The following is a 27,745-nucleotide window of genomic DNA, read 5'->3' as shown; positions in this document are numbered from 1 at the left end:
CCCAGCCCTTCCCAGCATGCTTTGCACTCTTTGCGGTGACAGCTCATCATGTCTGCTGGGGGAGGTGGCAAGTCTCATTGATGGAGATGACCATGTCCTGGGGCTGGTGCTCGTCCGGGTGTGGCCCGGGGATCTCGCTCATTTCATTCCCGACGCTGCTGATGCAGTTGATGTCGCTCTTGTTACTGTCGTCATCTGGGCTGGGGCCAAATATCCAGTCTGGGACCAAAGGGAAAGAACAAAAGAGTGAGACACGCATTCTTAGAACGGGCTGCAGAGGACAAAGGCCTAGGTGGCTGGCCTAGGCCAGGGATCGTTCCCTACAGAATGTTTCCAGCGCTTTGTCCAGACCAGATTTAAACTCCCAAGGAATGATGCTTCTCCGGGGGAACAGAACTCCAGAGTGAACCTGCCAACTCAGTGGAGAACTTTGCCAAGATCAAGCCCAAGTGCTCAGATGCGTGGGCTACCCCCAGGCCCCAGACACAATAGATTTGACTGCAGTAGGAACAGTCATAGAATATCAGGGTTGGAAGGGACCACAGGAGATCATCTAGTCCAACCCTCAGCTCAAAGCAGGGCCAATCCCCAATTTTTGCCCCAGATCCCTAAATGGCCCCCTCAAGGATTGAGCTCACAACCCTGGGTTTAGCAGGCCAATGCTCAAACCACTGAGCTATCCCTTCCCCATAGTTCCATCCCATTGCTCCTGGAACTCATGGGGGATTTTTGACTCTCTCTGGGGCCTAGTCCCCAGCAGGGGCTCATGAGCCCGCTAGTGCTCCCAGCTTCAGGCCACACAGCAAGTTAGTGGGAGGAACAGAAATCCAGCTCTCCTGGGTCCTAGCCTAGTGCCAGGGATGGAAATGGATGGGAGGCCGAGTCCTGATAAAGAGCTGGAGGGATTCCAGTTCTATGACTCCCCCGGCCGCCCCTCAGAATGACTCCTTCTCCCCACACTGCAGCGTGACAAGCTGATATTTCCCCCCGCCCCCAGCCCAGTGCCTCTCGCAGTGACTACCCTGGAGAAAATGAGCTTGTAAGTGCCCATCCTCCGCACCAGCCCCTGACTAGCTGTCTGATGACTGCTTCGCACTCCCCAGGTAGGACTTCAGCGGGAACTTAATTCATTCGGGACATTTCCAGGTAGCTGGGACCAGGAGCTCCTTAAAAGTGACAGGGGGTCACTGGCACCCGAACCATGACCCCGCCCTCCCGTCCTTTCTCCAAGACCCCACCCACCACTCTCTCCTCTCCACCCACCTCCCCCATCGATGCCCTTACAGCCGGTAAAAAGTGATGGGACCATGGCCCCCTGGTCCCCCCTGTTCCAGTGCCCCTGGCTGGGATGCAGAAATGCCTCAGCTCTTCTCAGCTGGGGGTTACAATTCAGCCTGCCCGTGCTCGGAAACTTCCCAGCTTTGGCAGGGAACGTTAGATCCACTCTGAAAGGTTCAAAGGAGTGCAAAATGCAAATTAAACTGCACCGCTCATCCCTGAGGGAAAAATAAACCAAATTAAGCAGCTCAGAAGAAAGTGTGCATCTCTGAATATCCTTTACTGCGCACGGGCCAATATTTTACGAGCACTTAAAAAGGCCTTTTCAGTGTTTCAATCCAAAGCACGATAAGATGCCAAGCAGGAGCCAAATGCTGCCTTTGCTAAAATAAACAAGCATGTATCATCCTGGTGGCCTAGGCTGAGAGTCAGTGTTATGGTTTATAGGTTGCCAATAGCCATGTGATAACTCTGTGGCTACATAACTGGAGTAAAGGGCTTAACCCTACAACCCTCATTCATGCCGGATGCTGGGTGCCTTGAATCTTCCCTCTAAAGCATCTAGTACTGAATACTGTTGCAGACGGGATACTGAACTAAATGGATTCCGGGGTTGATATAATCTGGCACCTAGAAGTAAGGATCCTAATGGCCAGGCATTACCATTTTCGCTCAGTGTGACTTTATCAGTTCTGTCCCATCGCGTGTCATTGCTGAGTGCTGTTAAACAGCTGCCGCGCTCCACACCAGAGGCGGCTGCAGCTTGACGGCTCGAGGCGCGACTCCTTTATAGGCAGCGATTTGAGAAGCGTTTGGGGATTTCCGCAGGGTGAAAGTGCCCAGGTGTGGAATATGTTTCTTGTTCAGAAGCCAGAAAGAACCCTAGTCAACTGGCCGTTTTCAGCGCAACCCATGCCAGGTGCTTCATGCTTGGTGTCTCAGAGTAGTAGCTCTCTACTGCATGAGCTAAAAGCCAGGTGACTATTAGCTAAGGTTGTAGCAGACTGATCAATCTCTAGATAGGGGTCAGCAACCTTTCAGAAGTGGTGTGCCCAGTCTTCATTTAGTCACTCTAATTTAAGGTTTCGTGTGCCAGTCATACGTGTTAACGTTTTTAGAAGGTCTCTTTCTATCAGTCTATAATATATAACTAAACTATGGTTGTAGGTAAAGTAAATAAGGTTTTTAAAATGTTTAAGAAGCTTCATTTAAAATTAAATTAAAATGCAGATCTTATCAGTTTAGTGTGATCCTTGCCCTTGCTTTTCCTTGCTGAGTTTTCCAGTGTCTGGCACGTATTTGGATACTTTAAGCTGCACACAGGCTTCTGAGTGATCAGTTGTTAACCGGCTCCGAGAGGGATAGAGGACAGATTTCATGTGTGAAAATACCTGTTCACATAGGTATGTGGATCCAAATGCTGAAAGCATTGCAAACGCAATTTTCTTCAAACAGTTAAATTTCACTGTCAGGGACGTCCAGCAGGTCAGAATAGAGGCCCCATTATCTCTCTCGGTAGCTTCAAGAACACTCTGCAGATCTCCAAACTTTGATACCCACAATTCTGAGCTTTTGAACTGAATGAGCTGCATTTCGAAATCTTCAACACCCATCCACTGTCTGCACCCCTCACTGCCCCAGGCTGGGGCCAGTGGGCCACAGCTGGGGGTGGCTGCAGACCCCCCAGGCCCCCCCGACCAGTGGCCGGGACCCGGGGCCAGCAGAGGGCTGAGAGGGACCGGCGGCTGGAACCCCAGGCTAGCAGCAGAGCCCCAGGGACCGGTGGCCAGGACCCGGGCAGCGTGAGTGCCACTGAAAAGCGGCATACGTGCCGTAGGTTGCCTACCCCTGCTCTAGATGGTCTAGGTGCCACTAGTGGGGGACAGAGGACCACACCAAGCAGGCATGGGTTATCTAGCAGCCAAGATGTCACGGGCCAGCAATTCAGAGCTTCCACATGGCTCCTTTTGCAGTCGCCCGCCATCAGAGTGGACCCTGGGCCTCCCCATTGGCGCATCACATCTAACAGCCTCCCGCCTCCTAAGGAACCATTCCCAGGTGTGCAGGGAGCAATCCTTCAGCTCCCACGTACCTCAAGATCAGAGCTAGACTAGAGGAAAAACTCTCCTGCACTGCAGCGGCTCTCCTGGGTTCATGGGACGGGGATGGGATTCCCGGGGAGGTGTGAATTTGTTTGACTCTGAAGAGCTGCTCTCCTGATTTTGATCTAGGAGGTGGATCTTCCTTTCTTGCACCTGTTCATCGATTAGAAGACTTATGATCATCTCATCTGACCTCCTGCTTAATTCAGGCCACAGGACCTCACCCACTAACGCCTGCCCGGAGCCCAACAGCTCCGGGGTGCTCCTGACTGGCTGAGGATACGCTGAGCCCTGCCCCTAAGGATTTCAATGCATTCTTAGGCTCTACAGGTGCAATTGGGGCCAAGCAGCTCCAGTCTGACTTTTGACCCCACTCCATCCTTGCCCGTGACGGTTTTTTCCTATGTAATCAGTTTGATCCCAGTTCCTTTTTTGGCCCCTCCCCATGTTTAAAGGGTGGATCAATGTCGTCGGTGTGGAAGGAGCCATTTAGACCTCTCTCCAGGTGGTCAGATAGACTGGCCTCTTTGGCCAGTGCGGGATTCACGAGTCAGCTCAAAGCCTATGGGATTGTACAAAAGCCGTGTGGATGACCTCTAGCACAGCGCCCTGAGCTCCCTGCCGCCATGTGAATTAATGTCCCCAGGGAAAAGCAGACTAACCATCCATCCACTCTTTCCCGCTCCAGCTCTCTGCAGCCAAGCATGAATATTGCTGGCCTTCCTCCTTTGTCAGAGTGCAGAGGACGAGTGTGGGTCACACGCAGCAGCATCGGCTGCTTCCCCAGGCCTGCTGGCAAACCTGGGCAGCGATGAAATATGCAAAGTGATAGCCTGGGTTTACCATGAATTATGCAAGGTGACAGAGTAGCGTCTCACGCAGGATGACAGCCCTGGGCTGTGTTGGCTTCCATGAGGTGATAGGTACACGGGACTTGCCATCCTTTATTAGGTTACTGGTCCCCCTACTCTGTTATCCCTCCCCGGGCAGGTAACCAGCACATGATGCTTGCAAGGAAGCTGGGAGAAAAACAACTCACAATGCACCTGGCCAATTTTGCAAGGTTATACTTGAAGGCAATATTTCCTCCTGACCCTTGTTAGGAACCAATTTGTGGCTTAAAGAATGAGCGGTGATTATTCCGTACCTAATATTCATCATGCCAAATGTTAGCATTGGCCATAAAGTTATCCAGCTCTTTTTAAAAAAAAAAAAAAAATCTAGTCACAATATTTGACTCATCATCACGTAGCAGGGAGTTCCATAGGTTAACTGCATGGTATGGGGGAAAAAAATCTTCCTTTACTTGTTCTAATATTACCACTCACCCCAACTGGAAAACTGCTGAGTGCTCATGACAAAGCACATGCTGAGCTCCCCCACGGACATAAATTACACACAAAACAACCAAGCAAATGGCTCCCTACCCAACCCCCCTGCTGCAGTGGGCTGAGACAAAGTGCTCCCTGCTGATCCCGAAGAGATGGGAGGAGCTTCAGTGCCACAGGAAGCATGTGAAACACAGCTTGGATGCACCATGTCAGGTTTTCAGGGCTCATCCCATCATGTAAATGCTCTCTATTGCCTAGTCAGGCCACAAATCGAAGCCTCTTTGAGTGCTATACAGACAAGTAACGAAGGGGATCTGGGCAGCTGCCCAAACTGCTGTTTCAGGTACTCTTTTCAGAATGGCAACATTTGGGGTGTCCCCTTGATGTAGATAGAACCATCATGCGCGCACACACACGGCAGAATTGTGGCCTCTGAGAGATGGGCTAGTCCAGACTGATCCCTTTCTCCTCAGCAGGCATTGTTCTCGACACCATGAATGACAGCTTCTTGGAGCAACTGGTCCTGGAACCTACAAGGGGCGAGGCAATTCTTGATTTAATCCTAAACGGAGCACTGCATCTGGTCCAAGAAGTGAATATCGCTGAATCGCTTGGTAACTGAGACCATAATGTAATTAAAATTTAACATCCTTGTAAGGGGACAAATGCCAAAGAAACCCACCACAGTAACATTTAACCTCAAAAGGGGGAAACAACACAAAAATGAGGAAGCTAGTTAAACGGAAATCAAAAGGAACAATCACAAGGGTGAAATGCCTGCAAGCTTCATGGAAACTATTTTAAAACACCATCAGAGAGGCTCAAACTAAACGTATGCCTCAAATTGAAAAACCAACAACAGTTAAAGAACCAGAAGAAATGCCACCACGGCTGAACAGTGGAGTAAAAGTGGTGGTTAGAAGCAAAAAGGCATCCTTTAAAAACTGGAAGCCAAATCCTAGTGAGGAAAATAGAAAGGAGCATAAACACTGGCAAATCAAGTGTAAAAGTATAATTAGGCAGACCAAGAAAGAATTTGAAAAGCAACTAGAAAAAGATTCAAAAACTAACATCAACTTTTAAGTAAATCAGAAGCAGGAAGCCGGCCAAGCAGTCAGTGGGGCCACTGGATGATTGAGGTGCGAAAGGAGCACTCAAGGAAACAGCAATCAGTCACCAGGACCAGATGGTGTTCGCCCAGGAGTTCTCAAGGAACTCCGATATGAAACGGCAGAACTGTAGTGCGTAACACATCACTTAAATCAGCTTCGGCAGCAGTTGACTGGAGGGATAAAAGGGAAGGTCCTCTCTTGGATCAGTGACTAGTTAAAAAGTAGGGAGCAAAGGGTAGGAATGAATGGTCAGTTTTCACAATGGAGCAGGGTAAATAGTGGGGTCCCCCAAGGGTCTGTACTGGGACCTGTGCAGTTCAACATGTTCATAAATGATCTGGAAAAAGGGGTGAACGATGAGGTTGCAAAATCTGTAGATCATCCAAAATTGTTTAAAATAATTCAGGCCAGGGCTGACCGCAAAGAGTTACAAAGGGATCTCACAAAACTGGGCAACAAAATAGCAGATGAAATTCAATGTTGATAGGTGCAAAGTAATGCACATTGGAAAACATAATCCCAACTATACATATAAAATGATGGGGTCTGAATTAGCTGTTACCACTCAAGAAAGAGATCTTGGAGTCATTGTGGACAGTTCTCTGAAAACATCCACTCAGTGTGCAGCGGCAGTCAAAAAACAAACAGAATGTTAGGAACCATTAGGAAAGGGATAGAATATCATAGAATCATAGAATATCAGGGTTGGAAGGGACCCCAGAAGGTCATCTAGTCCAACCCCCTGCTCAAAGCAGGACCAATTCCCAGTTAAATCATCCCAGCCAGGGCTTTGATAGATAATAAGACAGTAAATATTATAATGCCACTAAATAAAGCCACAGTTTGCCCACACCTGGAATACTCCATGCAGTTCTGGTTGCCTCCTCTCAAAAAACATGTATTAGAATTGGAAAAGGCAGAGAGAAGGGCAACAAAAATGATTAGGGGAATGGAACAGCTTCCAAATGAGGAGAGATTTAAAAGAGTGGGATTGTTCCCTTTAGAAAATGGACGACTAAGGGGGGATATGACAGAGGTCTATAAAATCACGACTGGGGTGGAGAACGCGAATAGGGAAGTGTTATTTAGCCCTTCCCATAACACAAGAACCAGGGGTCACCCACTGAAATTAACAGGCAGTAGGTTTAAAACAAACAAAAGGAAGCATTTCTTCACTCAACCGGAGGAGGAGGGATGTTGTGAAGGCCAAAAGTCTAACTGGGTTCAAAAAAGAACTAGATAAGGTCATGGAGAATAGGTCCACCAATGGCTATTAGCCAAGATGGTCAGGGAGGCAAGTCCGTGCTCTGGGTATACCTAAGCCTCTGACTGACAGAAGCTAGGACTGGACGACATGGGATGGATCACTGCGGAATTGCCCTGTTCTGCTCATTCCCTCTGAGGCATCTGGCACCGGCCACTGTTGGAAGACGGGAGATGGGGCTAGATGGACCTTGGTCTGATCCAGGGTGGCTGTTCTTATGTCCAACAGCAAAATTTCAGAATAAGGTGACTATTTCCTTCCACAGATTTTTTTTTTCAATAAACTAATTTGTTCAGCCTCCTTAATTCTGCAGTGTGTGGTCCCACTCCGGTCTGTTCCCCACGTTCCTGGAGGGCTCCGTCCTGCTCTTTCTGATGCTCGGTGAAACCATATGGCTCTCGTCACAGTTCTGCTTTGGGGAGATCGAGGATACCGCTCGGTAAGCAGGAGAGGCCGGAGCTCTTGGGGAGCGAGCTGCTGCATGGAAAGTGGTAAAGTCACTGAGGCACCTAACTCCCATTCATTTGGGAAGCTGGGCCTTACTCCTCATCCAGAGCAAGCCAGGAGCAGGGCAGAGCTGGCAATCTCCCAATCACAGTGAAGTCGGCAAAGTTACAGTCTAGCCCTGTGTTTGTCTGTGGTCGCAGGTCTCAGCTCCCAGCATGAGAGCAGTGAGCCTAGTGACTCGGGCCCGGCCCAGGAACTCCTAAGTCCCACTCCCCTCGTAGGGCCAGACAAGCCACCTAATCTCTCTGCCCTGGAAGGGGAGAACCCCAGACACTAGACAGGTGGGGAGACGAGACGGGAAAGCCAGCGAAAGAAGCAGGCGCAGCCAGCCAGGAGAATCCTCCCTCCCGCCGACGTAATCCCGCTCCACTCAGAGCTGGGGCAGCGGCAGGCTGCAGCGTTCGAAATGCGGCTGAGGAGCGAGCCACAGAGAGCTAAACTGGATCTGTGCCCTGCGGATAAGGAGCAAATCTGGAAAGGGCTCCTGAGAAGCAGGTAATAGGTTTGAAATTATGCGTCGCTCACATGTTCTGACACACAAACACAGGCATTAAGGCATGTACATCCCCCCTCCCCCCCCCGCCTCTCATCCCCCTACGTGCCAAGGACACACATGGATCCTCAACCCGGTTTCTCAGGGATGCTAGAGTGAAGTGGAATAAGTTGCCACCAGCAGCGTGGTCATGGCGCAAACAAACATTATGGCTGGAGATGATTTCCACCCCACCCCACACCCCCCGCATGGCAGGACCTAAGCCCTGTCCCTGACAGGCAATAAGCGCTCACACCTCCCCTTCCCAAACATCAGTGATTTATTTTCCAGTCTCAATCTGGGGGGACTTTGTGCTGCTGGAAGCGAGTCAGTTGCACAGGCTAAAGGCAGGCAGAGGGAAGGCAAAGCTTGCACGGGATTCTTCCCCTTCTTCCAGACAGCTCGGCTATCTCACCCCGCACCTGCCCTGCCGTTCTAGGCCTCAGTCTCGAACTCCGTCACATCCCGCACCTTCCCTGCCGTTCTAGGCCTCAGTCTCGAACTCTCTGTCCTTAGTCTGGAGCTGGCGGGAACACCGTGCACGCCAAGGCCCTCAAAGACTCGGTTAAGCCCAAAAGGTCACAACACAGCCCAAAATTATCCACATGGGGCATTTTTTCCTCCTGTTTCCATCCCCACAGCTGTAAATGCCCCACACTCATTCCTTCTCCATCTGAGCCGGCTGCCAGCTTTCCCCCCGATCTGCCCTTGACTCCCCAATATTCTAGGCATGTCCTCCAGCTCCAGCCAAGTGCCCCTTCTGCCTTTACAACTGGTAACTCTCAACTCTGGGGTGCCATGAAGACAGATGCCTTCACCCAATGCAAGAGGTGACCAGCTGGTCCATATTGTGTTAGTACTAGGACCCACGATGCTCACAGATAGCACCAGGATAGCTGGAGCCTACATCAGAGGACCGGGTTGGGGAAATCCAGTCTGCCCGCTAAAGAAACTGCAGCCTCTGACCTCAGCTCCAAAACGTGAAGTGCGGCTAGATATCACCTCCGTAGCCATTAAAAGGTGGAAGCATCGAACATGACAGGGGAGAACATCCCCCGAAGGATGCACATGTGCATCTGAACCACTGACAGCCACGCGGTGAGCCCTGCAGTACTTCTGATTCATTGACCGCAACCACTGGGGTTAAGGCTCCTGACAAACCGAGAGGGAGCTGCCCAGATGCATCAAGCTCCGCAGCAGTCTGGCAGCCATTCAGGCGCCTCTGCTGGAAGTTGTTCTGACTGGGGATGTCACGCCGAAGTCGGCTACATCCCCTGGAACGAAGTTGGACAGCAAAGGTGAGTTGGAACAAAGCGGCAGAGCATGACCCTCTGAAAGAGAAATTGGGGGCTGGTAGGGCGCACGCACCCAACCAACCCCGCTTCCCTACAGCCCACAGATGTCTCAACACTTCAGCTCTCTGTGTTTTGTTCCCTAGTGAAACCCGGATAACAATCCTTCCTTTGTCTTGATCATAAGTTCTTTGGGACAGAGCCTCTGTCATTCTGTGTCCACACAGTGCCTAGTACAATGGGACCTGCATCTAGGTTGGGGTCCTGAGGCAGGACTACAATACCAATAATCGACACAATGGAAGAATATTTCCCCTGTTCTTTCGCCATAGAAGGCCCTGGGGGCACCAGGGATAACTGACAGAGGACATCACTTTGGGAAGTTACTAAAATGGCCCTGCACTACAGAGGAGACAGCAGATCTTACAGAAGTGGCAACGAAATGAAACAACCTTTCCAGCCATTTATCTGCCTGCCTGGTTCAAGGCAGGTGGAAGAAGAATAAATACGAGGCTAGGAAGTTCTGTGAGGGTCCAGAACTTCATAGTAAATAAAAATCTTCTCAAAAACACATGGCAGAATCCGTTGGTTTCTTGCCAAGGCTCTTTATGAGGTGAGTTCCAAAGCAGGCAAGTCGTGTCCCCCCCAAACAATGGCCATTGCTGACAAATTGAAAATGGATCAAAATCTTGGCCAGCTTTTCCAAGGAGCTCAGTGCATTGGGTGCGGGGCTCTGTTGAAGATCTTGCCTGGTGCTGGGAAAATCTGGCCTTTAGTTAGTTAGGTATCGAAATGAGATGAGCTCTCTCGGACACCTGGCTGTGAGCGCCGAGCCTTCGGAAATCCAGCAGCAAGTTCACCATTGGGCTGTTTCTCCAGCCCAGGAAGGATGAACTCCACCCCCAGATCTCTTTCAGACCCTTCCCTTGGGGAAGGATTGAGTAAATCACACCTTGCAAAGTGACCCAAAACAAAACCGTTTTCCTGGCCAAGGCAGGTGTTTTCGCTCCAGGGCCAGTCCCTCTTGGGTGGACAAGTCTGCCTCCTGCAGCTTCCCGAGCTGTCAGCCCTGTTGTCAAGGTTCCTTCCCCACTCTGAACTCTAAGGTACAGATGTGGGGACCTGCATGAAAGACCCCCTAAGCTTATTCTGACCAGTTTAGGTTAAAAACTTCCCCAATGTACAAATTTTGCCTTGTCCTTGAACCCTATGCTGCCACCACCAAGTGTGTTAAACAAAGAACAGGGAAAGAGCCCACTTGGAGACGACTTCCCCCAAAATAATCTCCCCAAGCCCTACACCCCCTTTCCTGGGGAAGGTTTGATAAGAATCCTCACCAATTGGTACAGGTGAACACAGACCCAAACCCTTGGATCTTAAGAACAATGAAAAATCAATCAGGTTCTTAAAAGAAAAAGTTTAATTAAAGAAAAGGTAAAAGAATCACCTCTGTAAAATCAGGATGGTAAATACCTTTACAGGGTCATCTGATTCAAAACATAGAGAATCCCTCTAGGCAAAACCTTAAGTTACAAAAAGTCACAAAGACAGGAATATCCATTCCATTCAGCACAGCTTATTTTACCAGACATTTAACAAAAGGAAATCTAACGCATTTCTAGCTAGATGACTTACTAACTTAACAGAGTTTTTGAGACTGCATTCCTGATCTGTTCCCGGCAAAAGCATCACACAGACAGATAGACCCTTTGTTTCCCCCCGCTCCAGCTTTGAAAGTATCTTGTCCCCTCATTGGTCATTTTGATCAGGTGCCAGCGAGGTTACCTTAGCTTCTTAACCCTGTACAGGTGAAAGGGTTTTGCCTCTGGCCAGGAGGGATTTTATAGCACTGTATACAGAAAGATGGTTACCCTTCCCTTTATTTTTATGACATCTGTATAGCAGACACTTGACCCCCTTCCCAGCTGGGTCCATCATGGAACAGCACTGGCTGAGCCCAGGCCGCTGGCTCTTAAAGGGGCAAAGCACCCTGCCCCATTCAGACAGGTTCTTTCACACATAGGGTTTTAAGACAAAACCAAGAGGGAGTTTAAATGCACAGACTGTGTGTGTGTGTGTTGGGGAGGGGGCGGGGAGATGAACGGAATTGCAAGAAGAATCTCAACACACATCACAATCAGATAGGAAAGAAAACATCCAGAGCACAGCGGGGCCAATTACCGAGGAGCACACATTACTAATTGCAGACCAAGCCGTGTAGTGAATCCCTAGCCCCAGCCCTGACAATCGTGGTCACAGCAGCAGTGGACGCAAAACTAAATGGGCTGCGCCACTGTCTTCCCAGGGAAATGCCCCAGCGAGCTTCTGTCCCTGGTTTGGGAGCACATGGAACCAGGCGTTGCAATGAGCTGGAAGGGGAAGCTCGGGGAGTGTGGAGCAGAGATGATGAGAGCCACAAGGAGCCCAGATTTGGCTTTGGGAGAAAGCTCTGTCGTCGTGCTCATCAAGTGGCGCGTTGGAGGCATGCCGACGCCACTTGCAAATCCTTGAAGGACATTCTGCGTAGGGAAAACCCTCCTGCTGGAGCATGTATTTCTCTTTCCCTTTCTATTGCTTGGAACATTTGCACGGAAACAAGCTCTGTTGCTATGGCGGGCAGGGGGTTACCTGCGAGTTGCAAACATCCTGGAGAATTATGACACAAACAAGGTGCGGGAATAAGCACGTGGCTTCCCAAGCATCCACAGTTCTTTCACATATGGGCCTGATGAAGAACCAGGGGCCGGATCCAAAGCCCACTGAACTCAAGGGGATGACGATGGTAGAGGAGACCCCAGCACACACTGTCCGTGGGCAGAATGGTCTCTAACTGGAGGGCCAGATTTATCTGGAGCGAAGCCAATGGATTTAGACCGGGGATGGATTTAGCTGGGGACTATTTTCCTCCAAAGCTTTCTGTTGGTTCTCAAAGAGACGTCAAGACTCTCAAAGTAAAGAATGGAAACCAGCAGGGGGAATTTCACGCTGCTGGTGTTTATGCTCTGTGCCTGGGCACCAGCCCCTTGGCCAGACCTTATCACAGCAGACAGGCCTTTTTGACACCAGAGGGGATGCAACTGGCGATGGGGGGTGGCTTTAAGTGGTGCGCTGGATCTGCAATTTTGGCATCAGTGCTGCAGCTTTGTAATCACTCTCTGTCTCCCCCCCACACACACACACACTTTTTTAAAATCATTTTGTGCCACGGGCGGCAGAGAGGATGGACCATGGAGCGTGTGGGAGCCCGAAGAGTGTTATAATTAGCTTTTCTTAAGGATAGTCTGACCTATTTCTGAATCCAATGGGCCGTAACAGAACCCAGGACCGTGCTACCATGGCAATTGGGGAAATAGAAGGAAGCTGCAGATAAGGGAAATCCTGGCTAATGAAATAAAGCTGAGATCACTATCGAGAGCCACACAAACAGAACAAGCCTGTTTTCTTTTCTTCTGGGGAACGTTTGCTGTTTGAAACGACATCACTCCCCAGACACAACATCCCTCTCTTCGATGGCGCTGGCTATTTCATGGCCTTTTACATCTCTTACAGCCCTTTGGAAGTTCTCAATTGCAAATCCGCTGTGAGGTGGTAGAGTGCAGGGCCAGTGAACGCAATCAAAGCAAGAGGGCAGCTGTTCAACCGCAGTAAACAGAACAGAAAGTTTCCCAACTCAACTCGGCTCTGGGGTAGTGAGTCCAAACTCCCAGAGATCTAACCCAGCATGCTCTGGGGCTTGCGGATAACCTGGAGGTAGATTCTTTATTGGCTGTCTCCTTTAAGGGAGTGCGCTACGTCTGTAGATGGGGTAGCACAGAGGTTCTCAAACTGTGGTCCGTGGACTACACCGTTCAGGTGGTCCAGGGATAGTTCCCTCCAAGGTGCGCACCTGGGTGGCCGCTCATGAGAGAATGAAGAGCCACCTAATTAGTGGAGCCAGGCAGACGTGGTTCCACTAATTAAGTGCTTGGACCCTGGAGAAGATGCACATGTAAGGTGAAGAGGTGGCGTTGGGGGGAATAGGGGGCAGGTGGGAGGGGGCAGTGGGGTGAGAAGAGGGGGAGGAATTTGGGAGGTGCAGGGCTGCGGTGGCCAGAGAAAGAGTTGACTTTCCCCAGCTCGGGGGCTGCCACGGCAGGGGAGAGACCCCCCTCTTTCCCAGCCCCAGCTCAGGGGCTGCCATGGCGGGGGAGAGAGGGCACATCCATCGCATTAGAAAGGTAAGGCTACTGATATTAAAATGTGAGTTGTGTGGTTTTATTTGTAGAACAAAAAACCGTTAATTATTATTAAGCTTTTTTCATATAACGCTTTTCTCCACAGCATTTTACCAGAGTTAGCTATCGGTACAAAGAACATTTGGGAAGATCATTCAGTGGTCCGCCGAGCCCTTCAGCAATTTTCAAGTGGTCCGCGGGAAAAAAAAAAAAGTTTGAAAACCACTGGGTTAATCGATCAGTTGCCAGTGGATGGCGCTCAAAAATATGCACCATAATTCCTGGATTTTGTAGGACCAATCACACTGGATGTGCACTGCAAATGGCTTCATTTGTGCAGCTCTTTACAAGAACACGAAGGAGGGCGTCTCAGTAATTCCATAGCACTCAATGGCCTGGCTGCCTAGCAGTGAACAGCGTAGCATAGCTCGGCTCAAAGTAACGCATGCCCTCTGCGGTGCGGTATTATTGTCCCCCCAGTTGTCCTGCTCACTCCAAGGACAGTGAAAGGATGTCACAGCCTCAGAGAGGCTGTGGATTTCACACAGGACCCAAGAGCAAGGGTAACACCTCAAACCGAGCGACATTTAGTCCTGGCAACACTTTGTCAACATGAACATTTTTCATCTCTTTCAACATTTTCCAGTTTTCTTCAACCAAAAATGTGAAAACTGAACATTTTAACCACTCCTCCCCCTGGTTTGGGGCTTTTTGGCAAAGAAACTGGAAAATGTGTGACTTTCTGGAACCCCGGAACATGTCCACTTCTTTCTAAATGGTTCAAAGAGCATCGTTACCATTTTCCAAGTCACTCTTGTGGCAAGTCACAAGCTGTACATGTGAGTTTGAGGAAGGCCAAAAGAGGCAGTGATGAGATCACCAGATGACTCGTTTATGGCAAGCACATGGCATCTTAGTTTCTCAGTGGAAAGCAGGGTGGATTAACACACTGCATTCCTAACAGAGTCTGAGCCAATTTCACCCAGTCCCATTTAGCTCTCCCATCCACCTAGATGCGAAAACACAGAAGTCCACTAATTGTTCCCTTTTCTCTAGTGTGATCAAATAATATATACCAGCTTCTCTCTGAAGGTCTCAAAGTACTTGATAGACAACAAAGGCTGATGGTATCCCAGTGCCTAAGAGGTAGAGAGGTATTATATTATAGTTACAAATGGAGAAACTGAGGCACGGAGATCTTAAGTGACCTGGCTACGGTCATGTGGGAAGTCTGGCGGCGCCACGAACAGAAACCTACATCTCCTGATTCCTCGTTTTGTATGTTAAACCCAAGAGCATCCTTCCTTCAGACACCTAGCTGGATGGGATTTGAATCGTTCATGCACCTGACCTGTTCTCCGCACAGAATGAGAAGCTCTTGAAAGATTCGAATCTGGAAAGCGCCCAGTGCCTATGCTGGACCTGTCCATAATGATCCGTTTTAGTGGTGCACCATGGGAGACGTAGTCTGGCCCTGGAGCCTGACCCATAGGGGAGAATGGGCTCATGGAGCACCTGACCTGCAACTCGGCGTCACTGCGTCAGCATTTCCAAATTGAACTAGTCCAGTTTCCGGATGAGCTGTTTCTACTATCGCAGGTGCTGTTTCGTTTTGTTTCGGTTTTTAATGAAAAGTTAAACGTTCCCAGGGAAAGCCGGTACTTTTTGTGAAACATTTAATTGCGTCAAAAAGCCCCGATTTTCCATTCCCCCTCCCCCGACCCCAGTTTTGATGGCAAATTTTCAACCAGCCTTAACTGTGACAGAAACTTGTAAAGATCTAGCTGGGGACTGCCCCTAACGCAGCCAGTTTGGTCTATTCAGTCACACAAGGACTGCAACACTCAGAGTTTATCTGCGGGGTTGGCTAAACGGAGCTCCTCAATAAATTGGGGGGGGGAGAACAACAGGATCAGGAAATGGAAATGCAGAAGAGAGAGGGGGAAAAAGGTGACATTTATTTTCTGCCTCTGTAACCGGCTTCTCTCCTTGCCACCCAGGATGCAGGATGCACAAGTCAAGTCCAAGATATCTTAATTTTTAGCTACTGTGCTCAGTGTTTGCACTGTCTGCCACGCTGCATGCCAGGGTGCTGGTCGAGCTCCAACGGTCCAGGAAAAGGAAGAGCCAGGCACAGGAGATGATTATGAGCAGCTGATTTGCATTATTATGTGTTGGTTCACTGCCATGTGGCCCAAGGGGCAACGAGGCCCTATTTTGCAAGGCACTGTCCAAACATCCAGACATAGGCCATTTGGGGCCTGAAGAATTTACAATCTAAGATCAGATGCAATAAGTGAGAGTGATGGGCAGTAGAAAGGAAGTGAGGGTGAAGGTCGGAGTAATAAGAGACACCCCCTATAAATCCTATTAAAGGACTTGGCATGATCCCTTTGACGTCAGTGATAAAATGCCAGTGGATGCGGGGGCAGGTCCAAAATGGAGGAAGAACTATTTCCGGCCTCACAGGATAGTAAGTGTAGTGTATAGGAACTGGGTAATAGCCTTTTAAGTGGTGTGGGAGCTTTCTCGTGGTGCTCACCGTGTTCTTTGTTTTGGAAGGCACCAGAAACCAGCCAGCGCAGCTCTGCGTGTTTGTGGCTAGGTAGCAAATGGACACACTGAACTGCCCTCCTATGTGGTTTCTTCATATTGTGTAAAAAGCAAAAGACACAAGAGACAAGGAACAACGGCATGATATTAACAAAGGGAAACGTGAGGTTAGCTATTATGGGACCCCCGGCTGGCCAGTTCCCCACCACTGAGTTGGAGGGTCTGAAGATGCAATCCCGTGTTGCAAGGTCTGCATCGCACCTTCCCGCACCATTTAGAGCTGGGAATTAATTTCAGGGAGACGCAGCATCTGTGAGAGCCTGGTGGGAAGTTACATAACAGAATCCCTGGCTAATTATAGAGTAAACACAGGCCGGGTTAATTCCTGCACATACTAATCTGCACCACAGTTTCCATGGGAATTATTTTGGGAGCCCCCACCACTGGATGTAATTAGCTGGTAATCTACAGGCAGATGTAATTAGGAGATTGTTAGCAGGTGTTTACTGCAAGGACTTTCTGATTTTACTGTGTAAGTAAGGAGTGAAGTAATTACCCAATTACATATTATTTGAGTCCACTGATGGCCAAGTTGTTCTGAGAGCCCTCCTGAGGAAGGTAACGGGGCCCGCTCTGTTTCCCCCCACCACATGCACACCGGGAGTAGCTTCCTAGCTTCTTTCCCCAGGCGCTTCCTCCCTGAGTCCCCATAATCCTTTATAAGGCCCCAGGGGGGAGGGGGTGGTCCTTAATTAACTAACTACTGCCCAGCTGGCTGATTCTCCCTAGCAGAGCCTGTCACAGGTAGGCCAGAGCCTGACTGCAATCAGTGACAGCGGCTCAGCCACCACTGGCGGGGGGCAGGGGGGTGGGAAGCGCCCCACTGGGGCAGGTGTGGAGGACACCTGCTTCACTATGGCAGCAAAGGCCTGCCCCTTCCAGCTGCATTCAGACCAAAGCCGGCATGGCCCAGGGCGATCTTATGGATGCTGCCAGCATCTAGCGGGAAGGAGGCTAGCGAGAGACATGGAGACAGAATTTGATGGGGCTCTCTGATCCGCTGCATTAGCTAATGCAAAACAGCATGAGGACGCAATCTCGGCAGCTGGGAGAACGGATGGGTCCGTGGTTATGACACACAGGGCTGGGCACCAGGACATCTGGGCAGTATCGTCAGGCTCAAGCTTTACGAAATCACGCCCCAAAATCATGAGATTGGCTTAAAAAAAAATCACAAGATTTAAAAAAAAAATAACCCTGGAGTATTTTTTCTGTGACTTCTGGTGCACTCAGGTCAGGTTTACAAGCTTTTCCCTGCAACTGGGATGGCTCGGAACATACTCTTTTAAATGACAGCTGAGTCTCACGTCATCCCATGACTCCTGGAGCTGGGACTTGGAAAAAAATGCCACCACCGCCACTCAGGTCCAAACCTCTTGTGCCCCTTTCTATGCAATAACACAGCTGAAGATTTTATTTGGCTCTGAGCTGGTTGCTCACTCTAGAGTAAAAGCCCTTGAACGCTGGAGGAATTAGTCAATATTTCCTACATTCCATGGCATGAGGCTGGTCAAAATTCAGAATTTTCCATCCCAGAGGAAATTCTGAGATTAAAAAATTTGGTTTTATCCTGAATTAGGGCAAAAAAGTTGAAATCTAAGATTTTTCTTGCAAAAAGATGAAATATTCTGAGCATATTTCCTTTCAACCTTCTCCATGAGATTTTGTGTCAACTTTATCATTTCAATTAATTATAGTGAGGCAAAACATTGACATCAAAACAAAACATTCTGATAAAAGTTTCAACGCGCCCAACACCTTCTTGTGAAATGTTTTGATTTTGTCAAATCATCGTTTTCTGATGGAAACCCATTTTCTCCGGGACATTTTCAACCACTCGAACGGTAATTGCCTGCTACCCAGAGCAGCCGTTTGTCCTCTTAGATCCCCGATCTTTTCTAAACGACTGGCAATCAAAGGTGGCTGTCTCCTTTCCTCTTTAGAACAGAGCTCCCAAATCAGCTGTGCTGTCTTAATATGAGAGGCCCTGCTAAAGAGAAGCGTGAGCTGCTTTATAAATGTTTAAAAAAACCTGCTTTCCAAATTGACAGGTAGAGAGATAATCCAGGCCTGTCACCATCATAAATGTCCTTACGGGAACTTCAAAAGTGATACGGAAGAAGCATTAAATCTGAATGCTTCGAGGGACCCTGCTACGCTCCGAAAACAGTCATCCATATTGCACGTTATCAGCGTCCCTTTAATCTGACACCGTGTTTCCTCTCTCTTGCATCTATGAGCTTCTCACACGTTCATAAATTAGGTCCTTAAAGCGGCTGACAACTTTAAAGCCAATCTGGATCTATTGAATGTTCTTTTAAAAATAATGTATATGTATATATAATTTAAGTAGGCCTCAATTTTTTTTTAATTCTATTCGGGTTTAGAGAAGAAGATTTATCTACATTTTCTGTAAAGAAAGTTTGACTGTGATCTGTGTGAAAGAGAGATTCCAAAGACACACACCATGCAGGAGACCAGATTAGCTGACCTCTCATGGTCCCTTCCAGTCCTACCTGGGCCTGGGCCCTGTGCTCACCGGCTGCTTCGGGACCTTTGGAACGCGGAAACAGCAGCTGCTGCTTCTGGGGACCTCAGCAAACTCTTCTCCGTAGTGGATACAGGGGGCTTAGCTGTGAGGCTGGTTGGCAGGGAGCCAGTGGCGGCTTGGCAGGGACAAGAGCTGTATTGTCCGGCCTGGGATGAGATGGGAAATAGAGATCCAAGGGGAAATCACCCCTAGGGAGGCTGTGTCATCTGGAGCGTGGATGGCCCCTGCCTCACCAACCTCTCCTCTGGGAGGATGGTCAGTGCCGCAGAATGTAGAACAGTTGCAGAACTCTGGAGAGGTAACTTCCCGAGTGTTCTCCCAAAGGATGTGGACCCTGAAGGGCATCACTGATGGCTGGATGACTAGCAGACAGTGCTGTAAGATGACCGATATATTTAAAGAGGCAGAAAAGAATCAGTGGATGGACCAGGATTCATAAGCAACCATCTTATCTGTATGGTCACCCGGTTGGCAAAGCAAGCAACAGCATGGCTCCAATGAAGTCAGCGGGAGCCAGTTTAGGCCCAAAAGGCACTGGGGGCTAAGCAAGCATTTTTGAATGGCTCTGGGCTAGGTCCTGGCTCCTGAGCAGAATTCAGGGTTGATGTGGTGCCTCAAAACTTCGTAGGATGCCATTTTAAAATGGAAATGTCATTTTCATCCATCAACGACCTCTTGGGGGCATTCTAACAACAGTGACCCCATGCTTGCCTTTGCACTCTGTGTATAATCCAGTCATATCTGCAGGAAGTTCATTTAGGATGGCAGAACATTTTCAAATCCTCCTCGTAGCGTACTCTCTGTTGATGATTTAGGAGCCAGAATCTTGTAGATTTCTGCCCAGTGCATGCCATAAGAATGACAGGACAAGGAGTAATGGTCTCAAGTTGCAGTGGGGGAGGTTTAGGTTGGATATTAGGAAAAACTTTTTCACTAGGAGGGTGGTGAAACACTGGAATGCGTTACCTAGGGAGGTGGTAGAATCTCCTTCCTTAGAAGTTTTTAAGGTCAGGCTTGACAAAGCCCTGGCTGGGATGATTTAATTGGGGATTGGTCCTGCTTTGAGCAGGGGGTTGGACTAGATGACCTCCTGAGGTCCCTTCCAACCCTGATATTCTATGATTCTATGATCATTACATAAGAGCTATGTATTATTATTAATTATTATTATTCAGGTGCAAATGCAAAATGTAACTCACACTCCACGACTGGGGGAGAAACAGAAAGGAAACTTAAATTTAAGCATCTCCTATGGTTTTATATTTAACTCTAGAAGGTGATCACATACCACTAGGCTTGGCAGAATTTGTGTTTATATAGATAGAGAGAGAGAGAAAAAGAGAGAATTTCAACAGATAATATCAATGTTTATCATGAAGCACTTTTTATTATTATTGATTGACATTTTTCACAGTTGCACAGAATTATGGGTTTGAGGAATTTGTAATTTTTTTCTGTTTAAATTTTCACAGGCGTGGGAAAGATAATTATTTAACGATTGGAGTCTTAGAGAATCAAGTCAAAGCTTTATAACCATTAAAATAAAAATTGTCAACATCACACATCCAAATATACAAAGTACATATCCTTAAATCAAACTCTAAGAAGTTCTCAGGCAAAGTAAGAAAAATGCTGTAAATTTCACCGATCATCAATGAAAATATTTTTTCATTGGTTTGTGTGTGTACGGTGAAATTGACATTTACCGACAAAAATCTGATCCTTCCAAGCCTAGATATCACAGTGACTGGCGCAGTATAAGGGACAGAACAGATCAGAACAGAATGTTTCTCTCTTCCCAACCTGGCGCAATTGGCAGTCTTTCCCTGACCAAACCCCAGGACTGAATCATCACCAGGGTGTGGTGGCTCAGAATGGGGGCTGACTAAGGCAGTCCCTGACTGAGTGAGGGTCTATCAGTTACTTATTTTCTGGAGCACTAAATCCATTCACAATTCTTTTCTTTAAAGAGAAGATTCCCGAACAGCCAACTGAAATGTGGTGTACGGAGAGAAGCCGGAAAAATAAAAACACACGGAGCAGGTCAAAAGGGCAAGCAGAAGTGGTATTCCATTCAGAGAACTGCTTCAGTCTCACAGTTCACAGGCCAGAACTGCAGCTGGTGTAAATTGACTTTGTTGGACCCCCCCCACGATCTGACCCATAGGTGCCATGGGAGGATGTCAGGTGAGGTCTGTGTAACAGATTTTTAAGCCCAGAAAAGACCATCAGATCATCAAGCCTGATCTCCTGCATAGCAGGCCAGAGAACCTCCCGCAGTGATTCCTGCATCCAGACCAGTAACTTGTGTTTGAGCTAGGGAAATGTTTTAGAAAGGCATCCAGCCTTGACTTGCACAGGATGGAGACCCCACTGCATCCCTAGGACAATTGTTCCTGCTACGCCAGGGAAAGCAATATCCCCTGCAAGCCACAGACACAAACAGTGAGATCCCTTTTTGTGTGATGCACCTAGATGGGATTCTCTCCATGCCGGGACTCTCACACACTAGTATCTCCATGGTAACTGGGCTATTCTCTCATTTTGCTGTGCCAAGTCAAACTTTATTAGTTTGTTAATAAAGGCGATCTGCGGGGGGAGAGGGGGAAGCATGTTCCTGAGGATTTCAATAATTAAATTCTTCATATGTTGGAGACAGGCTTGTAATATGCAAAGCTGAATCTGATCTGCAACAGCCTCTGTTGATATTACTCCAGAGTGCAAGTGAGCTTCTTTCAAAATGTTACCACTTGATTTTCCTTAACAGATATGGGCCTGATCCAAAGTCCATTAAAGTCAGGGGGAGGTTTTTCCACTGGCTTCAAATGATTTCGGATCAGGCTCGGAGCTATTGAATGCCTCGCAGTATTTATAATGTATACAGTGGTACGTTACCCCAGTCCAACAAAGGAAAACGCAATCTTATTTTAATGCTAAAATCATGCTTCATTTCCTGATTGCACTGCCCTTTTCAAGCTGAATGGAGTGTTTCTCCATCATTAAATATAGCTTAGCACCAAGTTACAGTTTTCTCTAGCATCTTGCCTCATTCCTCTGCCTCCCCCGTGCCTCAGTTTCCCATCTGTAAAATGGGCATAATGATGCTTACTTCCTTTGTAAAGTGCTTTGAGCTCTACAGATGGGATCAGCATTGTGCAGAGACCTGTGATGCCCAGCGGAACACCCTAAAGTGAACAAACAAGTGCTCTGCCCTTGCACAGGGATCCAGTCCTGCCAGCTGTGACTCACACAAGTTGGACTTACTCAGGTGAGCAGGCGTGTTGACTTTAGTGGCAGCCTCCGCATAGGGCCCCATTCGGATATCCGCACTCAGGCTCAGAAGTACTCTACTCCACGAGCAATCCCACTGAAACCACACTACTCATCTGGGCAAGGGTTTGTGGGACAGGCCTTTATTCTGATGGGCATGCCAGGGGTTAAAATATGAAACACGGGATGCACTAAACCCCAACCCTCAGAGTAAGAATAGGACGATAGAAATCAGAGCTGGCCAAGAGAAAGTGGGGTATTTTAGACCCCGTCCTGCAGTCATTTCTCAGGCAAACTCCCCAGGGCGGAGTGTAGTAAGGACTATAATATCTGCCCCTTCAGAACTGTCCTTTACCGTATATTCTTGAGTGCTTTGTCCAGTCTGCTCTGAAATGAGTTAAGCGACAGAACTCCCAGCCTCTCTCTTGGGGACTTTTCTTCTACTAACCCTCACTCTTACTATTCCCCCCCCCGCCGTATTCAACATCCGAGTTCTCCAGTTTCATCCTCCCCCCGCCTTCTTGGACCACCCAAAGTCATTCATCTCTCTCCCTGGGTTTCCTATCGTCTGGTAGCTCCAGAACACCCTGTAAATGAATTCTTTTAAAGTTCCAGTTCTTTTGTCACTAGTGCCCTTTCTGATTGCTGTTTCCTTCCTTCATAGACACAGTGGTTTGTTATAAAAGATGCACTGTTAACAGGCGCCATAGCACACCAGACAACTCATTTGTACCCTGGAAAGCTTAAATCATGCTTAAAACCAAAATAAGCCATCAGATAGATGCGTGAGTGTACGCAGCTGTACGTGAGTCTCTCTTATGTGCTGGTATTTAGGAGGCAAATGTATCCTCTGTATCTTAATGCACATTTAAAGTAGCAATTAACTATTCATACTTTAATCTCATCCAGCCACACTGCAGCTCGCTGGGTATTATTTTATTCCTTATCTGCCCCGTTATAAATATGATTAGCCCAGAAGCTCCGGTAGGGAAAGGTTGCACTGTTGCTTGGGGTATCAATACAGTTATTCAGAGTAGCAGCCGTGTTAGTCTGTATTCGCAAAAAGAAAAGGAGTACTAGTGGCACCTTAGAGACTAACCAATTTATTTGAGCATAAGCTACAGCTCACTTCATCGGGTGCATGCTGTGGAAAGTGTAGAAGATCTTTTATACACACAAAGCATGAAAAAATACCTCCCCCCACCCCACTCTCTCTAGCTGGCAATAGCTTATCTAAAGTGATCACTCTCCTTACAATGTGTATGATAATCAAGGTGGGCCATTTCCAGCACAAATCCAGGGTTTAACAAGAACATCTGGGGGGGGAAGGAGGGTTAGGAAAAAGCAAGGGGAAATAGGTTACCTTGCATAATGACTTAGTCACTCCCAGTCTCTATTCAAGCCTAAGTTAATTGTATCCAATTTGCAAATGAATTCCAATTCAGCAGTTATTGTGCAAAATGTGCTAATACAACCCAGCCTTATTTACCATTCCTCCTCCTTCCCAAATCCCCGAAGTCCTTTTATGCAAACTCATTCAAATGAAGCCTGCTCTTTAGAGGATGATGTGCTTGACAAGGTTAACCATCTCAGCCTCTCTCCCCGAAGGATTCGATAATTTCAAGTGTATAAATGGTGAGAAGACGTGCACAGAGTGATAAGGAGTAGGAGCTTCGGCTACCGTTCTACCGTGGGGGGGTGTATTAGATTCTGGAGGGGATTTCCATCTGCATGTGGCTGAAACTTGCATATTTTTTGTCTGACCCTAAAGCCTGTAAAAGATCTTCTCTTCGGAGCTGCAGCCCGGCCGAGCTCTGGGTCTGACAAGATGAATGTCTGGATGCTATTTTGGGAAATCTGGGCACGCAGCTGCATTTTTAACAGGGTCTGGAAAGATTTCGCTGCCTCTGATAGCACTGACATAACTGTCCAAGATCCAGGATGCTTTGGGCCCCAATTCAACAGCGCACTTGAGCGCAAGCTTAAAGTTAAGCACGTGCTTTGCTGGCCTGGGCTGGGCTTTTAACAACAACAATAATGCTTAGCTCTGCTCCAGGGCTTTGCACCCAGAGGTCACACAGTCCTTTGCAAAGCAAGTAACGGTGGCTATGCTGATTGGGGAAGCGAAGCACACAGAGCTGAAGTGCCTTTTACAAGGTCACAAAAGAGCCACAGAACCCCAGTCTCCTGGCTGCCAGCCCGGTGTTCTCTCCTCTGACCATACCACCGCCTCCTAGGCTCGTAGCCTTTAAGGCATAAGAACATCAGAACGGCCAGACTGGGTCAGACCAAAGGGCCACCCAGCCCAGTATCCTGTCTGCCGACAGTGGCCAATGCCAGGTGCCCCAGAGGGAGTGAACCTAACAGGTAATGATCAAGTGATCTCTCTCCTGCCATCCATCTCCACTCTCTGACAAGCAGAGGCTAGGGACACCATTCTTTACCCAGCATGAGGGACCAGCGTGATCATCTAGTCTGACCTCCTGCATCTTTCACCTTTAAGCACATACTTAAGTGCTTTGCTGAGTAAGGGCTTTCTAGACTGAGCTCCCCAGGGCCTATCTGGGGCAGTACCACACCTTGGACAACAAGGTTCCAATCTTGATGGGACCCTTTGGGCACTGCACTAATGTGGGCTGATGCAGTGACTTTGAGCAGCTCAGGTCCAGAATATTTTTTAAATGCTGCAGCAGGCTTCTGAGAAAACCAGTGTCAACTCAGCAATCCGGGAGCGAGGCAACAGAACAGCAGCCCCATGTACTCATTAAGTGTAAAGATGGCTCTTTAAAGTCCGTTCTTTTGGTGGTCACTTGAGTGAAGCCCAACGGGGACATCACTTGCCCACCTCAGAGGCAATATTGCCACTCTGATTGCTCAGTATAGGAAATAAGGGGGAGGGGGGGGCAAATAAAGGAGGCAGTGTGGCCTGATGCTTAGAGCAGTGGGCTAAGATGGGAGACTTGGAGTCTATTCCCAGCTATGCCACTGGCCTGCTGAGTGACCTTGGGCAAGTTACTTTCCGCTATGTGCCTCAGTTTCCCCATCTGTATAATGGGAGTAATGATACAGCTCTTATTTGTAAAGCACTTTGAGATCTGCTGATGAAAAGCATTCAATAAGAGCAAGGCAATATTCTTATTATATTGTCCAGGAGCTTGTATACAATATTGAATGAGCAGGAAAATGTTACATCAGAAAATATTGTGGGCTAATTTGCAGGCTTCAAAGCCAGAAGGGACCCCTGCGATTGTCTTGCCTGCCTAATTCAGCCCAGAGAATGAACCTTTAGGACTTCAGACAAAAATAGTAGGGGAGCAGGACTTCAAGAAAATGAACTCCATCCCTGGTGGAAACCCCACTGACTCCAAGGGATGCATGTGTCCCCACTACTTGTGACTTTCTTCCAGCTAACTCCCTCCTGATAACTTATTGATCCTTTGTCAAGTGCTCGCTGCCAAATCTAACCTCTCCTCCGAAGGAACCTTTCAGCAGGATTAGGGGAATTGCTGTCTTGTTAGCGAGCATAGCATCGTCTTCATAGAGTGTTTAAAGCGCGGGCATTTCACAGGCACGAAAGGGCAGTGCTTAGCTTCTTTAGAAACATACAGCTCTTCTGCACCATTCTTTTCTTTCTATTGTGGCAGCAGCCTCAGGACCCCGATCCTTGATCAGGACCCCATTCTGCTAGGTACTGTACAAACACAGAGAATCTGTCTTCCAGGGAGCTCACTGTCTACAATCTCAGATACCTGTACTAAATGCTTCGACTAGTGGGGAATTAGGGCCTGGTCCAAAGCCCATTGAGGTCAGTGGAAAAACTCCCATCAACTTCATTGCGTTTTGGAATGGGGCCTTTGGGCTTCAAGTCAAAGTTTAAGGCTAGAAGGGACCCCGTAAAATCATCCCGTAGATCACAGGCCACTCACATCACCCGGCACAGGGCACTAAACTCAGCATTGTGAGCGTGTCACTCCAACACTCACCGATCAAATCGTGAACGAGGTCCTTGATGAGGTGGCCGACAATGGCGTATGCCACCGCGACCACCACCAGTGCGGCCATGAGAAGGTAGAGCACCGCCTTGGGCAAAGGGATAGCATCCCGGGCAGGAGGCTTGTACTCCTTGTAGAGCTGGTCATTTTCCGAGTACGAATACTGGAATAAGTGGTCCAGGTCAGTGGTGAAGTTGCTGGAATTCATGGACGGGCTGTCGGACAGGTAGTTCTCTTGCTTTGGGTCCTGCAGGACACTCACCACCGAGCTGGTGCTGGCTTCCACCTGCTGAACTAAGCTGAGGGTCTTGTTGATGCTGGGGAGGATCTGCGAGAGGAAAGTGCTCCAATCTTTGATTGCGCTGATGTTGCAAATGATCATAATTGCAAAGGAGAGAGAAGCCTCCAAACCCAAGAGATGTAAAAAGGTAGTGACCCGGGGTAGAGTCAATGGGCTTTCGGTGAACCATACACTCAAACTGGTGGGAGAAAGTCTCTCTGGGCTGGACTCACCATGCAGGTTCTTACATGATCACACACATGCGCGCAGTCACATGCCCACACACAAATGGACACACACTTGCTTTACATTATGAAATGCACCGAGTCAGATCCTGAGGTTGTGAAGTTCCTTACTGAGAAGTAGGTGCTGGAGTAAACCTGACCTGTATCATTACTGTTTCGCAACTGTTTCTCTCGGATGCTCCCAGCAGATGAAAACTGGAAGGAGAGAATTCTCCTGATATTTTCAGTCATCTGGAAAGGAAAGATAAGTTCCCCTTCTCCAGCTTCTTTTAGCAGGTGACCCTCCTTCGTGAGAACAAAAATTGCCAGGGATTGTCGCTTTTTTCTAGTTCCCCGGACTCAGCTTTGGCATTTCAGCAGCCAACACTGCCTCTTCCCACAATCCACACAGTCATTCTTAGCCCCAGTTTCAAAATAGGCACATCCCAGAGATTGACCTCAAAAGGGAAACAAAATATACAAAAGCAGGAAAATTCAGCAGATCACTTTGAGCTCCAAAAAATATCCACATATGCAGGTCTACTCCATTGCAGGTGTGTTATCACTCTGCAAACATTTCATCAACTTCTTCCAGCAGAATCTCTCCCCAGATTCCTTTTTTTTTAAATAAAATCAGCCAGAGGAGGTGGTCCTGAAATGAAAACACACACAGCATGGTCCAGCTTCTATATAAAAGACCAGGAAGCCCCTCCACCAAACTGAAGGAGGATAGGTCTCCCAATTTTGCTTTACGGGTTTGTCCAGGGGGACTGACCTGCTGCTTCTAAGCATCCAGCGTTCCTGCTTGTTTTATTTAGCACGTCTATCCCTACAGATGTCCCTGTGAATAACATTTGATTCCCTGGTGCTGTCTAGTGTGTGTCTCTCTCTCTTTCTGCTTCTGGCTCTTCTTCTAACAATTCCAGTTGCTTTTCCAAGCCAAGCAGCTCCGGGTGGCAATATAGCTGTCCAGTGAGCAGAATGCCTTTCGGAGGCTTAACGGAGCCACCAGGAGATTTGGTGATGTCGACAGAATAACCCCTGCCCCCCCCACAAGCCAGGGTTCTTAAGCCAGGGGATAAATATCCGTGGCATATGAGCAGCTTCCTTCTCTCTCTTCTCCCCTCCAGATAAACCCTTTCAATGTCACAGCACATGCATAGCTCTGGAAAGGCACCTAGAC

The 27,745-nt window shown here is 48.3% G+C and overlaps 1 protein-coding gene across 1 annotated transcript; it reads right to left on the bottom strand.

Moving 5' to 3' along the window:
- On the bottom strand, positions 1–27,745 carry LOC144930822 (uncharacterized). Its single transcript, XM_078854179.1, has 2 exons — positions 26,050–27,745; positions 1–219 (listed from the first exon to the last, which is right to left on the bottom strand). The coding sequence occupies exons 1-2, from the start codon at positions 26,438–26,440 to the stop codon at positions 47–49; spliced, it is 564 nt and encodes a 187-aa protein (XP_078710305.1). The 5' UTR covers positions 26,441–27,745; the 3' UTR covers positions 1–46.

Source organism: Lepidochelys kempii, chromosome 8 (assembly GCF_965140285.1).
Source record: "Lepidochelys kempii isolate rLepKem1 chromosome 8, rLepKem1.hap1, whole genome shotgun sequence".
In the NCBI taxonomy this organism is placed as follows: domain Eukaryota; kingdom Metazoa; phylum Chordata; order Testudines; family Cheloniidae; genus Lepidochelys; species Lepidochelys kempii.
The sequence above is the reverse complement of the archived record's forward strand: the minus strand, read 5'-3'. Positions and strand labels throughout refer to the sequence as shown.

Bases quoted from the DNA above. Each gene is read 5' to 3' on its own strand.
- LOC144930822 (XM_078854179.1), bottom strand. From the start codon at position 26,440: ATGATCATTTGCAACATCAGCGCAATCAAAGATTGGAGCACTTTCCTC. The intron at 220-26,049 runs GTGAGTGTTGGA...CTTTGGTCCCAG, and splicing joins CCTCGTTCACGATTTGATCG to ACTGGATATTTGGCCCCAGC.